At 40.4% G+C, this 15,484-nt stretch overlaps 1 protein-coding gene across 1 annotated transcript in view; it reads left to right on the top strand.

The window, feature by feature from the left end:
* Window positions 1–8,839: 8,839 nt before the first annotated feature.
* The window catches only part of Phb2 (prohibitin 2), a 55,082-nt gene continuing 48,437 nt past the window's right edge, over window positions 8,840–15,484 (top strand). Inside the window, exon 1 of the mRNA XM_053776268.2 lies at window positions 8,840–9,051. Coding sequence (XP_053632243.1) covers window positions 8,925–9,051 — 127 coding nt within the window. The 5' untranslated portion in view covers window positions 8,840–8,924. The remainder of the gene's footprint in view (window positions 9,052–15,484) is intronic.

Raw genomic sequence — 15,484 nt, 5'->3', positions numbered from 1 at the left:
GCTGAACACACTAACACTGCATTCTTAAATCTACCTCATACTTCTGCAACCTCATTTCCTATACTCTCACTAGCCTTTCTTTCAATACTTGCTTATATCTTACCCTAACTGCCTCCATCTCTCTCATCTTCTGGGCATTATCATGCAAATTAATGGTGTTGAGGGTGACTGACTTCAGGCGTAGCTGAGCCAAGGTATAGTATGGTTGATAATTCTAATGAGTTCTTTCACTTTTATACTCTGTGGAAAGTTACATCTGTAGAGTGGTTGGGATTCCAGAAGTCCCCAGCTTAGTTATATTAGGTTATTTGTTTAGGGTTGTCAGTGTTGGTGACGACTACAGTCACCCCTCGCTTCCTTTTGATTCCTTTGCCTGTGACGGGGACTACCTAGATGGGAATTCCCCAAATTCCTTCTTATCCTGTACCAACTGAGCCCACGAAAGTCATTGCGATCATAAAGTCACTTAAAAATAACTCGGGGAATCTGTCTCACATCCCACCATTATTGTACAAGCGAGCGGCCCATGTTCTTTCGCATGCTATTACATTACTTTTTAACAAGTCACTAGAAACTAGCACTTTTCCGACACTACTCAAGACAGCAAGGGTTACACCAATACATAAAGGTGGTGACCCTACAGACATAAACAATTATAGGCCAATATCAAGCTTACCATTGCTATCCATAATCTTCGAGAAAGTCGTGCACAGGAGTCTATATTCATTTATAACGTCACAAAACATACTCAACCCCTACCAATTTGGATTCAGGAAAAATAAAAGCACTAATGATGCAATTATAAAAATGCTAGACCTGCTTTACACAACATTGGAAAATAAGGAATATCCGCTAGGAATTTTTATTGACCTAAGAAAAGCGTTTGACACAGTAGACCATGGCATCCTACTCCCACAAACTTGACCACTATGGTATAAGAGGCCATGCGCTTGCATATTTTAAATCCTACCTTTCTAATAGGTAGCAGTATGTCACCATTAAAGACACAGCCTCATCAATACGGCCACTTGATACTGGAGTTCCGCAGGGAAGTGTCCTTGGACCCCTGCTCTTCCTCATTTACATCAATGATCTTCCAAACATCCCAACACCTGAAACCCATTCTCTTTGCTGATGACACGACTTATGTCATCTCCCACCCTAATCTTGCCACCCTCAACACCACTGTTAACGAGGAGCTGCTCAAAATATCGACTTGGATGACAGCCAATAAACTTACACTTAACACTGGCAAAACCTATTATATTATGTTTGGTAGCAGAGCAGGTGTTGTGCAACTTAACATTAAGATCGACAACACTCTAATTGCCAGACATAATGAGGGCAAATTCCTTGGCCTATACCTCGACAACAACCTAAATTTCAGCACCCATATCCAACACAACAAAAAAAGTATCCAAAACGGTGGGGATCCTCTCCAAGATACGATACTATGTACCGCAAACTGCCCTTCTCACACTATACCATTCACTTATGTATCCATACCTCAACTATGCTATCTGTGCTTGGGGTTCAATTGCAGCAACACACCTAAAGCCAATAATAACCCAACAAAAAGCTTTAGTAAGAATAATCACTAAATCCCATCCCTGGCAACACCCCCCCCCCACTCTTCACTTACTACTGTGCAATCTATATCTAAAGGACCTTAAATTCCAATATTAACCTTGACCTAAAATGCTTTCTTGATAGTTGTGACAGGATCCACAGGCATAACACCAGACACAAACATCTCTATGACATTCCCCGTGATCGACTAAACCTTTACAAAAATTCAATGTATTTCAAAGGACCTAAAATCTGGAACACCCTACCTGAAAACTCTAGAACTGCAGACACATTCATCACTTTCAAAACTACAGTTAGAAAACATCTTATCTCCCTGATCCACCCCAACAACTAACTACATGATAACCACCTGGTGGTTCAAAATTACATTCACTCACCCACTGACTATAAACCCAGAAATACTAATCTTAATCTTAAAATAATAAATCCTAACTAGTCATAAGTTTGCCTATGATACTCAAATATAGACACCTTGTATTGTGCCAAAACAAAAGCATTCACATTGCTAAACTCACAAATTATGATGTAGTCACTTAGCCTTAACACCATAATCTGTAAGGATTTAATGTTAAGAATTAATCTAAGTCTGCTCGAAATGCCTAGCCATGCTAGGTGTCCTAGTGGCCCCCTCTGTAACTAGTATAACATGTAAACCACAAAATACCCAAAACCTGTAAACCCCACATTGTAACCATTATAGAGAATAAACTTGAATTGAATGCAGCCAACAGTATCAACCTGGTTGTTCCGGCCCTGATCCACCATGAGGCCTGATCACAGACTGGGCCATGGGGTATTGACCCCCAAAACTCACTCCAGGTATACATACTTATTACCCACCCTCTCCTGTGTGTGTAGGGGTGGGTGGGGATAGGTACAAAATCTCTAGTATGTGGTGAATACACTAAGATTATTATATTGTAGTATTACTTTCCCTTTCATATATTTTGGAAGATGGTTACCAGAGAACCTATTTGTTTCAAATACTAGTTTGTAAACAGATTCGTTTGGCAGTTGTCTGCTCCTGACACTTGGCGGTATAGCTAGACAGGTCGTAATTACTTCAGTCTTCCTTTTTTCAGTGTGTATCTAGATACCCTTGGAAACTTGGATAGCTGGGCATTTTTTTAATTAACACATCGACCGTTTCCCTCTGAGGCAGGGTGACCCAAAAGCGAAGAAACACCCTCATCATCACTCACTCCATCACTGTCTTGCTAGAGACTTGCTGACACTACAGTTAACAAAAACTAACGTATCTACACCCCTCCTTCAGAATGAAAGCACTGTATTTCTCACCTCCAGGACTCAAGTATGGCTTACCAGTTTCCCTGAATCCCTTCATAAATGTTACGTTGCTCACACTCCAACAGCATGTTAAGTCATAAAAATAATGTCTTCTCTCCTATTTAACATGCTCATGCACACCTGATGGAAGCCTAAGCCCCTCGGACACAAAACCTCCTTTACCCTCTCCCTCCAACCCTTCCTAGGACGACCCTTCCTCTGCCTTCCTTCCACTGCAGCTTTGTACACCTTCTTTCTAAATGTCTGAACCATCTCAACCCCTCCTCAGCCTGCTGGATAATACTTTTAAAAACCCAGCACCTCCTTCGGATCTCCAAGCTGCAGATACTCTGAATTCTATTCACACCACACACTGCCCTCAGACACATTTCCACTGCCTCCATCTTTCTCCTTGTTGCAACAATCACCACCCATGCTTCACACCCATATAAGAGCATTGGTACCACTATACTTTCATACACTCCCCCCCTTTGCTTCCATGGATAACGTTTTTTTGTCTCCACAGACTCCTCAGTGTACCACTCCCCTTGTTCCCCCCTCATCAATGTTATGGTTAACCTCATGTTTCATAGACTCATCTGCTGACAAGTCCACTCCCAAATTATCTAAAAACATTCGCTTCCTCCACACTCATGGGAACTTATGCGTATTTAGATAATGTTACCATTTGTGGCAAGACCCAGGAGGAACATGATGCAAACCTTGATAAGTTTTTGGAAGCCGCCAAGAAGAAAAATATCAGTTACAATGAGGAAAAGTGCACTTTTTCAACTAAAATGCTTAGCATCCTTGGTTATGTAGTGGAAGGAGGTTCAATATTCCCAGACCCTGAACGACTACGACCTCTACGGGAACTTCCAATGCCTCAAGACAAAAAGTCACTCCGAAGAACTCTTGGTCTCTTTGCCTATTACTCACAATGGATCTACAACTATTCAAGTAAAGTCCGCCCATTGAGTACTACCACATTTCCTGTGACAAAGGAAGCAGAAGCCGCTTTCCATACTCTTAAACAGGACATTGAAAACTCAGTAGTTCAAGCCATTGATGAGTCCCTACCATTCGAAGTGGAAACGGATGCATCTGACATTGCCATTGCTGCAGTCTTATCTCAGGCAGGACGACCAGTAGCCTTCTTTTTCGAGAACTTTTCAAGGATCAGACCCCTCAAGGAAGGTTCCTTGATGTTGGTGAGGGGCTCTTGATTTAGGGAATTGGATCTGTGCTCCAGTTCCCCGAATTAAGCCTGAATGCCTTCCACATCCCCCCCAGGCGCTGTATAATCCTCCGGGTTTAGCGCTTCCCCCTTGATTATAATAATAATAATAATCAAGGATCAGAGAAGTGTTATGCTGCTGTAGAAAAGGAAGCTCAGGCCATAATAGAAGCAGTTCGCCACTGGAGGCATTATTTAACTGGTAGACATTTCACCATAAGGACTGACCAACGGTCCGTGATGTATATGTTCATATGTTCGACAAGAAGCACAAAAGTAGGATAAAGAATGACAAGATATTACGCTGGAGGATGGAACTATCGTGTTATGACTTTGATATTCTGTACCGACCGGGTCAAGAGAACATCTCACCTGATGCATTCTCTAGGTCCCACTGTGGAGCAGCATGTCATGATTTGTAATCACTCTCAGCGCTCCACAAGGCTTTGTGTCACCCAGGAGTTACACACCTGTACCATTTTGTCAAATCAAAGAACATGCCCTACTCAGTGGAAGATGTGCGACAAGTGATCAGAGCATGCATAGTATGTGCAGAGTGCAAGCCAAACTTTCATCAGCCAGAGAAGACTCATCTCATAAAATCCACCCAGCCTTTCGAGAGACTGAATATAGATTTCAAAGGACCTCTACCAAGCACAAATCAGAATAGGTATTTCCTTACCATAGTAGATGAATATTCAAGGTTTCCCTTTGTGTTTCCCTGTGCAAATATGACTGCTTCAACTGTTATTAGTTGTCTTTCACAGTTGTTCTCTATTTTTGGTATGCCAGCTTATATCCATTCAGACAGGGGATCCTCGTTCATGAGTAACGAACTTCAGGAGTTTTTGGCTAGCAAAGGTATTGCCTGCAGCAGAACAACAAGCTACAACCCTCAAGGCAATGGTCAAGTAGAGCGGTTCAATGGTACTATATGGAAGGCAGTTACAATGACATTGAAGTCACGCAATCTACCTGTTGAACACTGGCAAACTGTCCTATCTGATGCTCTTCACTCTATTAGATCATTGCTGTGCACAGCTACTAATGCAACCCCTCATGAAAGACTCCTCAACTATTCACGTCGTTCCTCTACGGGAGCCTCCGTGCCCACTTGGTTACGTCATCCTGGATCCGTTCTCCTGAAGAGTCACCGTAGGATGAACAAGACGGATCCTTTAGTGGAAGAGGTAGAGCTCCTGCAAGCTAATCCACATTACGCCCATATTCGCTACCAAAATGGTGAAGAGACTACAGTATCTATAAGACATTTAGCCCCAGTTGGAATCCCCATTAGTGTGGAATCTCAAAATACACCAATAGATGTGAAAGATGCTTCGTTTTCTCCTGGAAAGCCCCTTGAGACTACCCCTACAGAAATAGAGGATTCTGCTCCAGCAGTTAGTCAAACCCCGCTGGAAAATATTGAACCTGGTGAAGAGGCTCAAGGGCTACGAAGGTCGGGACGTGTACGTCGCCCACCTAACAGTTTGGGAGATTACTGTCTCTGATATTTTAGAAGGGGGAGATTGTAGTGATACTGCTCCTGTGGGGAGCAGCAACAGGATAATACTGCACCACCTCTCGGGGCCCTTAACAACAACAACAGTTTGGTGTGTGTCATGGGCGCCAACACATGGTGTGTTATTCTCTTCTTTTACATCAATATATTAGTGATGCAGATTACATGGTGAGTTTAAATATGTGGCTTGTAGTTATAACTTTTCTCTTGACATATGCAAGACATCCATCCCTGTAGAAGCAGTTATTAGATGTACTAGTCATTATATTTTGTTGTTGCAGAAGTACTATGAAGATTCTATGTTCAATAAAGCCTAGAGATAAGGCCTGTGTTTCTATCACAACACCGCCACAATGGTCTGAGTCTTGTATGAACCCGCCACAATGGTCTGAGTCTTGTATGAACCCGCCACAATGGTCTGAGTCTTGTATGAACCCGCCACAATGGTCTGAGTCTTGTATGAACCCGCCACAATGGTCTGAGTCTTGTATGAACCTGCCACAATGGTCTGAGTCTTGTATGAACCCGTCACAATGGTCTGAGTCTTGTATGAACCCGCCACAATGGTCTGAGTCTTATATGAACCCGCCATAATGGTCTGAGTCTTGTATGAACCCGCCACAGTGGTCTGAGTCTTGTATGAACCCACCACAATGGTCTGAGTCTTGTATGAACCCACCACAATGGTCTGAGTCTTGTATGAACCCACCACAATGGCCTGAGTCTTGTATGAACCCACCACAATGGCCTGAATCTTGTATGAACCCGCCACAATGGTCTGAGTGCTGTATGAACCCGCCGCAATGGTATGAGTGTTATATGAACCCGCCACAATGGTCTGAGTGTTATATGAACCCGCCGCAATGGTCTGAGTGTTATATGAACCCGCCACAATGGTCTGAGTGTTGTATGAACCCTCCGCAATGGTCTGTGTTATATGAACCCGCCGCAATGGTCTGATGGTAGATGGATCTATAATTTCCTAACAAGTAGAACACAAAGAATAGTAATAAACAGAGTAAAGTCTGAGGCGGCTTCGGTGAAAAGCTCTGTTCCGCAAGGCACAGTACTCACTCCCATCCTGTTCCTCATCCTCATAGCTGACATAGACAAGGATGTAAGCCACAGCACCATATCTTCCTTTGCAAATGACACCCAAATTTGCATGACAGTGTCCTCCATTAAAGACACCGCAAGACTCCAGGCGGACACCAACCAAATCTTTAAATGGGCCTCAGAAAACAATTTGAAGTTCAATTACTCGGATATGAAAAAGTAAGGAAATTAAAACTATATCGGAGTATAAAACAAATTCCAACCACGCAACAGAGTGAAACACTAATGTAAAAGACCTGGGAGTGATCAAGTCAGAGGATCTCACCTTCAAACGAACGGTATCTAGCTTTTCTATTTTTTTTTCCGTCTCCACCACAATAAATGCTATATTATCACTATAGTTGACTGGTGGAAATTTTGGAGGAAGGACGCTTTTTCTGTAGTAATATTTGCTTCTGGTTGTGTATATTGCGACCGCTGGTAACTACAGGTTAAATGAAATTCACAGTATACGTCTGGTATTTCAAGAAAAAAGAAACTAATGAAAGTCACTCTGTGCCTTGTATTATGGTCATGTGTTCTGTTGAGGTTGGCAAGGAGATGTTTGAGGGGAGGGTTAATATCAGAGTTAAGTGTTCTATGTATGTAATAAGTGCAATAATAAGTATGGATGTTTTGTATGGTGAGTAGGTTGAGTGTTTTGAATATTGGTGGAGTGTGCTGCCTGTAGTGAGAATTTGTTATTCTAACTGCAGCCTTTTGTTGGGTAATTAGTGGTCTGAGATGGTTAGTTGTTGTTGAGCCCCATGCACAAATTCCATAGGTGAGATAGGGGTAAATAAGAGAGTGATAAAGGGCCAGGAGGGCTGACTGTGGAACATAGTACCGTATCTTCGATAGTATGCCTACAGTCTTGGAAATTTTCTTAGAAATTTGTTGTATATGTGTATGAAATTTGAGTCTATTACCGAGGTGGATTCCTAAGAATTTTCCCTCTGTTAGCTTTGTGATAGGTGATCTGTTTATCGTAATGTTAAGAGGTACATCTGTAGCTCTGTTACCAAACTGAATGAAGTAGGTTTTGTCAATGTTTAGTGTAAGTTTGTTAGTCCTCATCCAGGTAGATATTTTCTGTAATTCGGTATTTACAGTATTGGCTAGCGTGACTGGGCTCGGGTGAGAGAAGACGTATGTAGTGTCATCTGCAAAAAGTGTGGGTTTGAGTAATTGCGAAGCATTTGGTAGGTCATTTATGTATAGGAGAAAGAGAAGAGGGCCAAGGACACTTCCCTGTGGGACACCAACTGTAATTGGTTGTGCGGAAGAGCTTGCCCCATTTGCGTACACATATTGGCTTCTGTTGCTGAGGTAAGACTTGAGGGAGTGCCCTCTAATACCATAGTGTGACAATTTTACGTGGAGCAAGTCATGGTCAACTGTATCAAAAGCTTTACGTATACAGTCCACAAATTTATATATTTACCAGCATTCCTGGTGATGTATATTTCATTTATAATTAATAGGTCCAGAGCAACTTGTGGATATGACAGTGGTAGGTATCGAAGGGGACATTTTTTGCGACCTAGGTGTCCCAAATTCCTACTTGTCTAACTGATAAATAATAGTTATCATTGTTCATTTACTGTTATGTACATAATTATACATTCAAATAAATACAATTTTCCACACCTATTTACTGTTATTGCCTTATTAATTTTAAGGTTACTCGAAATGCTTTGCATAAAAAGGGGCTTGTGGCAAGTACACGTAAGTATTATATTCCTTTGTACAAACATGTATCATGCCGAAATAAATTATTATTATTATTATTATTATTATTATTATTATTATTATTATTATTATTATTATTATTATTATTATTATTATTATTATTATTATTATTATTATTATTATTATTATTATAATTGAACGTGAATGTAACGTTTCAATTTCCAGCAGATTGTCAGTGCAAGTCAGTCCAACTATTCAAAAAAGACAATAACCAGTCGCATGTTTATTTCATTTTTATTATAATTATTATTGTTATTATTATAATTATTATCACATTTATAATACTAATAATAATATAATTATTATTATTGTTGATGAGATAAGAACCATAGTGTTGGGTGGTCGGGGCCGCGCAGGCGCGGTGATCATATTTACATGTGTAGTGTTGCTGCTGCTGCTGCTGCTGCTGCTGTTGTTGGTATCTGAGGTGCTGTAGTAACAATGGCTGATAAGTTGAACGACCTTGCTGGTCGGCTGGGCAAGGGCCCTCGTGGCCTGGGCACCGGCTTGAAGGTGCTGGCAGTGGCTGGTGCAGCCGCTTATGGTCTCTCTCAGTCCTTCTACACAGGTTAGTGTAGCGTCGTCTGCTGCCCTCCCTCCTGCCTGCCCTTCCGGGCACCGGGGAGGCGACTGTAACACCTGGGTATCTTTATTGGAAGGTGTTTGGTTAACCAGTTTGGGTTTTAAGTCAATATAGAGAAGGTATAAGAAGTTAATGAGGTAGTGGGTGGGTGGGCGGGGAAGCCGGCTGCAGGATCTTAAAGCCTGATGCTTGGGCTCTTGATCCAAGGAATAGATGATACCCCGGTTCTTCGGATCAAGTGTGATAACCTCCAATTCAGTAGTTGTGTATTATTAGGTATTACAAAAAACCCACAATGGAAATGTCACTCTTTTTGGGCTGTGTTGTAGGTAATTTACTCGTGTTATTATGTAAGTTGTAATCCACTATTGTGTAGTTTGTAGATGAATGGTTTATTGTGTAGTTCTACCTAAAAGAAGGAAACTTATCCCCAACGGGCTTAGCGCTTCCCCATGTATGTAATGAATTTAATCTGATGGAATAATAAACTAAGTATGAAGGAAGATTTTCGGATTATTAACCCAGAGTTAATAACCCAGATTAACCCAATAGTCAGGTGGTGATTAATGCAACACTTGTCCAATATTTGAGTATCAATATTAGGTATGTTTTGACAGCCAGTGGCTTCTTCAGTCCAGTGCAAGGAATGGTGATCAGTCCCTCAAAGTCAGGTTGTCTTAGAGCATTGACTTGATTTATATTGAGGGGCCTCTAAACCTTCCCCAGGGTGAGACTCACAGGTGAATAAGATGCTTGTAACACTTGAGTATCTTCATTGTGAGGGACATTCTCCCCACCTGTGGCTTTATAAGTCCAAAACAGAGAATACTTGATAATATCATTCAGGTTTAATCAATCAGTCATCAAGAATGATGGACTGGATACCATCTTTCATGGCTGAGGGACTCATCACCTCAAACTATTTAGTGTCTTCCTGTCGTAAGTATTATTCTCTGTTGAATTGTTGTTCACATACTGAAGATGCTTAAGTGTTGTACACGTTTTATTTACTTGTCAGTTTTACATTCTGTAAATATATAATGCAACCCACACCAATTGGCTGACACCCACTATCTACTTTCTGCTTGGTGAACAGGAGCAGCTGTTGTAACAAATAGACCTGGTTTCCACTTGTGCCAGAGATCGAACCCTGGACATTCAACATGCGAGCTGAGGCTTATACTGCCAATAGGCAGTAGGGCTATTGTCCCATGCTAGACAAGCCTAATTTACACCCAGCCTTACCCACTTATACCCATCTAACTTAAGCTGTCCAAAGCTCTTGCCTCATTGATACTACCTGGGAGTTTATTCCACTCATCTACAATTATCACCCCCCCCCCAAAAAAAGGGCACTTTATATGCTTTCCAAATCTAAATTTGTCCAACTTGAATCAATTGCTGTAAGTTCTGTCTTGGTTAGATATTTCATTTATTTATATCTCCTTTTTTAATTCCTGTTTTTATTGCACTCTTTAGTAATATCTTTCTCAGTTCTATGCCTTTCCAGAGTTCAAATTCAGCACCTTTAGTATAACTATCAGGAGTATATATAAAATATGAAATAATTTTAAAACTCTTGGAATTTTGGAAAGTTTCCAGACATAATGGAGAGATGCGGAGCTCACTGAGAATGTCAACAAACTGGGTTACACACGGTGACCGTATTAGGAAGTCGGGTGGGGGGAGCCGTATAGCGAGTTTTGGTCATAATTTGAAATGTTCTTATTATCAGCACGCCATAAGGTGAAATGCTGTAAAGCGAGGCCCTGCTGTATTCAGTATGTATTAGTGTTCAGGGGAAAACTTGCAGATTGTCTCCCATCTTTACATTTACATAATCACTGGAGTGAGAGATGGAAGGAAGCAGATTGTTCAATAACTTGATAAAATGTGGGTCCTTTAGGCACTGAAAAGTATCATGTGTGATCCAAGACTCGCAAACCTGAAATATTGCCAGAATAAAGGAACTTTTGATGGAGGTAGAGATAGAGGACACATGACCACAACACAAGACACCGATCTCTTTTTGATATACCTCGTGTCCATATCACACTGTGTAGAAACTCTATGCACATAAAGGGCCCCAAAATATGGAATTCATTACCAGAAGATATTAAAGTAACCCAGTCTGAAAATCAATTTAAGACTTCTCAAAAGCCACTTAATCACCCTAGACTTAATGCTAAATACTCAGTACACACTTACTCACCTATGTACTCCCACATCATAACTGAAACAATCACATTGAACCTTTTATCCATTGTTGACAGGAATATAATTGAATCATTGTTTTCACAAAAAGCATTTTCGAATGTAAATATATCCTTGTATTATACAAATTTTGATTCATTTATAATTAATATTCTACTGTACAACTATGAAATAATTACTATCCTACTGTACAACTATGATATACTCTTTAGTATTAAGTAGATTGTAAGCTAATAATGTTAAGTTGGCCCATAATGCCTAGGCATAATAGAGGCTCTTGGCATTGCAACCCAGAGATCATCTTGATCAGTATCTGTAGGTGCCAGATCAACCAAGGTTGAATTATGTTATTCATAATTATGAATACATTTAGCAGCTGCTTATTTTTGGTGAAATAGTTGCTAGCTCTGTTCTAATATATCCAGCAGGAAATTGATTCACTTCATATTACATTTATTTTGAATGAAGATCTAAGTTATTGAGTGACTGGCATTTATATTGTGACCCTGCATAATGCTACCTTGAATAATGCTGATTCCTTATAATGCTACAGTATATATATTCAATTTTTAATTATTTTAATTGAAATTTAAAAGAAAAAATTCATTCTACAACTGTGTGCCTGGAGGGTATTCTGGGGATCAATGCCCCCGCGGCCCAGTCCACGACCAGGCCTCCCAGTGGATCAGAGCCTGATCAACCAGGCTGTTACTGCTGGCTGCACATAGTCCAATGTATGAACCACAGCCTGGCTGATCTGGCACGAACTTTAAGTATCAGTCCAGCTCCCTCTTGAAGGCAGCCAGAGGCCTGTTGGTAATTCCCCGTATGCCTGGTGGGAGGCTGTTGAACTGTCTTGGACCCTGGACACTTATGTATGGTGTTTTCTCTTAATGTACCAATAGTGCCCTTACTTTTCATTGAGGGTATTTTGCATCACCTGCTAAGTCTATTACTTTCATAGGGAGCGATTTCTGTGTGCAGATTCGGGACCATCCCTTCTTGGATTTTCCAAGTGTAGATTATGATATGTCTCTTGCCTGTGTCTCAATGAGTACAAGTCAAGTGCTTTCAAGCATTCTCAGTAGTTGAGATGTTTGATAGAACTTATATGTGCAGTAAAGGTTCTCTGTACACTCTAGATCTGCAGTTTAACCTGATTTGAACAGAGATGTTAATGTGCAGAAATATTCCAGCCTAGAGAGAACAAGTGATTCGAAAAGGATCATCATTGGCTTGGCATCTCTTGTTTTGAATGTTCTCATTATCCATCCTATCATTTTCTTTGCAGTTGTGATCGTGGTATTGTTGTGATCCTTGAAAGTGAGATCCTCAGACATTACCATTCCCAGGTCCCTCACATTATTTTTCTACTCTTTTGTATGATCAGAGTTTATAGTGTACTCGGTTCTAGTTATCTCCTCCAGTTTTCCATTACGGAGTAGTTGAAATTTGTCTTCATTGAGCATCATATTGTTTTCCGTTGCCCATTGGTAAACTTGGTTTGTATTTTCTTGGAGGTTAACTGTGTCCTCAATAGATGACAGTCTCGTGCAGATCCTAGTATTGTCTGCAAAGGATGACATGGTGCTGTGGATTACATATCTGTCTGATATGAGGAACAGGATGAGGGCAAGTACTGTGCCTTGTGGAACAGCTTTTCACTCTGGCAGCTTCCGATTTAACTCTGTTGACCACTACTGTGTTCGATTGGTTAGGAAGTTGAAGATCCATCTCCCCACTTTGCCAGTTATTCCTTTAGCACGTAGTAGTATTTTGTGCACTATTACGCCATGATAACACTTGTTAGTTTAATATTTTTATTATGCACCCTATACCCATCTTGTGGGCGGTAGTCAAAAGATTACAACGGTACATAATGGGTCCAGGGACTGGACCCCAAAGTTATGATAGCTGAACTAGTGACAAAGGTAATGAACTCCAGGTAGATCTGGTCACAATGATGGCAAGTTACGAAGGTAATGAATGAGCCTCACTCCTATACATGGTTACAGTCATGAACAAATTACAAAGTAATGAGCCACTGATACGTCCACACCTGGTCACAATTGTAATGAGTTATAAATACAAATATTAAGTTGGTCATACACCCCACACGAGCGCGCGCGCACACGGAGGCGCACTCACAGACACATGCACACGAGCGTACAAATACGTATGTGCGCACGCACATGCGCACGCGTGCACACACACGTACGTACGTGGTAATGCTTTATTTACAGCTAGCAAAGTCAGGGTATTTCTCCAGAATGGTCTGTAATATACCACTGTGGATAAAATACTTTGCCATTTCTTGAACATTTCTGAGTGAGTTGTCTCTAAATTCATTAATTTCATCACACTCCAGTACATAATGACACAAGGTGTGACAATAGTTCATCTGTAATAAAGTTGGTAGAATTACCGACAATATGTAAAGTAAAAGGACACAAGTGCAACTAATGTGACATTTTATTGTGGCAACGTTTCGCTCTCCAGGAGCTCCTGGAGAGCGAAACATTGCCACAATAAAATGTCACATTAGTTGCACTTGTCCTTTTACTAATAGTTCATCTGGCAAAGCACTTGTCAAAGGCTTTTGCGAAGTCTGTGTATATTACATCTGCATTCTGTTTTTCTTCCAGTGCATCCAAGACTTTATCGTAGTGATCCAATAGTTGCGAGAAGCAGGAGCGACCTGCTCTGAACTCATGTTGTCCGGGATTGTGCAATTTTAGGGAATCCAAGTGGTTTGCAATAGTTCTTCTTAGCACTTTCAAAGATTTTTATGATGTGGGATGTTAAAGCTATTGGTCTACAGTTCTTAGCTAATGCTTTGCTGCCACCTTTATGGAGTTGGGCTATATCCATTGTTTTAACCCTTTCAGGGTCCAGAGGCCAAATTTCAAAGTGCGCACCAGTGTCCAAGAATTTTCAAAAAATAATTGTTATTTTTTCTTATGAAATGGTAGAGAATCTTTTTCTTAAGGTAATAAAACAAAAAGTACGATATTTGATGGAAAACTGATGAAATTGTGCTCGTGAATTTTGATGTGTCAGCAATACGCATCGATAATTTTGCCGAGTTTGACTCCCATTTTAGGCCAATTACTTTATTCCAGTCAACAAAATTCTTGGCTATTTCACTAGTATTACTTCTATTCTATCGATTGAGCACAAGAAATTGCCAACTCAACTGTTTCAACTACAAAATAAAGTGACTGGAAATTGGTAATTTGGCCAATTTAGTGCAAAGTTCAAAATATTCCAATTTCAAAATAGGGTCCAGAATAAACAATACGGGCATTCCTGGCACTAAACTAACATTTCCTCTGTTCATTAGTTATGTTTTCAGGCTTTACAAATGAATTCCATTTTGATTTTTAATTCACATAATGAATTTTTATTCAAACCAAAAAGTAGAAGATTTACTGTCATGCAATATTGTAATAATTGTATAAATAATATCAGCACATTTGTGAACGTCTATTAGACCCACCAGCTGACGTGTATTAGACGTGTGAGGTCATTAGTTTAGTCTTGAATATCGGCAAAACTTAATATTTCTGCTACTTTGAGCTCAGTTTCAAGCCATTTTCAGTACTAAAACCAATCAAAATCATCTCTGTTTCTGTAATATATCTTCCATTCTATCAATTGAGACCAAGAAATCGCAGATACAACTGTAAAAAGCATACGAAAAAGCACTGCAAATTTGCCGTTTTAATCGAAAATTATGGTCTGTTTTCTTTCTCTCATTATGCACTGTGTGCTGCAGGATTTGTTTTATGTGGTGCACACATACCACATGTCTAGGCCCAAATTTACCACTCACAGCTTATCAGAGTGAGCTGAGCTCATGGCGTAGCTCTACGGTTTGGACCCTCAACGTAAAGCCGGAGATCTACGGCATGGACCCTGAAAGGGTTAAGTGACTGTGGAATTTCACCCATGTCAACGCTTCTTCTCCATAGTATACTTAGGGCATGCAAAAGGGATTTCTTGCAGTTCTTAATGAACACAGAGTTCCACGAGTCTGGGCCTGGGGCCGAGTGTATGGGTATGTTGTCAACAGCTTTCTCAAAGTCTATTGGAGTTAGGGTAATGTCAGAAATCTGGCATACATTGATGGAGTTTTCAGGCTCATTCATGAAAAAAATCATTTGGATTGTCGATATTCAGAATAATCTCTCGTTAATGGATT

This window comes from Cherax quadricarinatus, chromosome 2 (genome assembly GCF_038502225.1).
Source record: "Cherax quadricarinatus isolate ZL_2023a chromosome 2, ASM3850222v1, whole genome shotgun sequence".
NCBI lineage: Eukaryota > Metazoa > Arthropoda > Malacostraca > Decapoda > Parastacidae > Cherax > Cherax quadricarinatus.
This window is presented reverse-complemented; position numbering and strand designations above follow the sequence as displayed.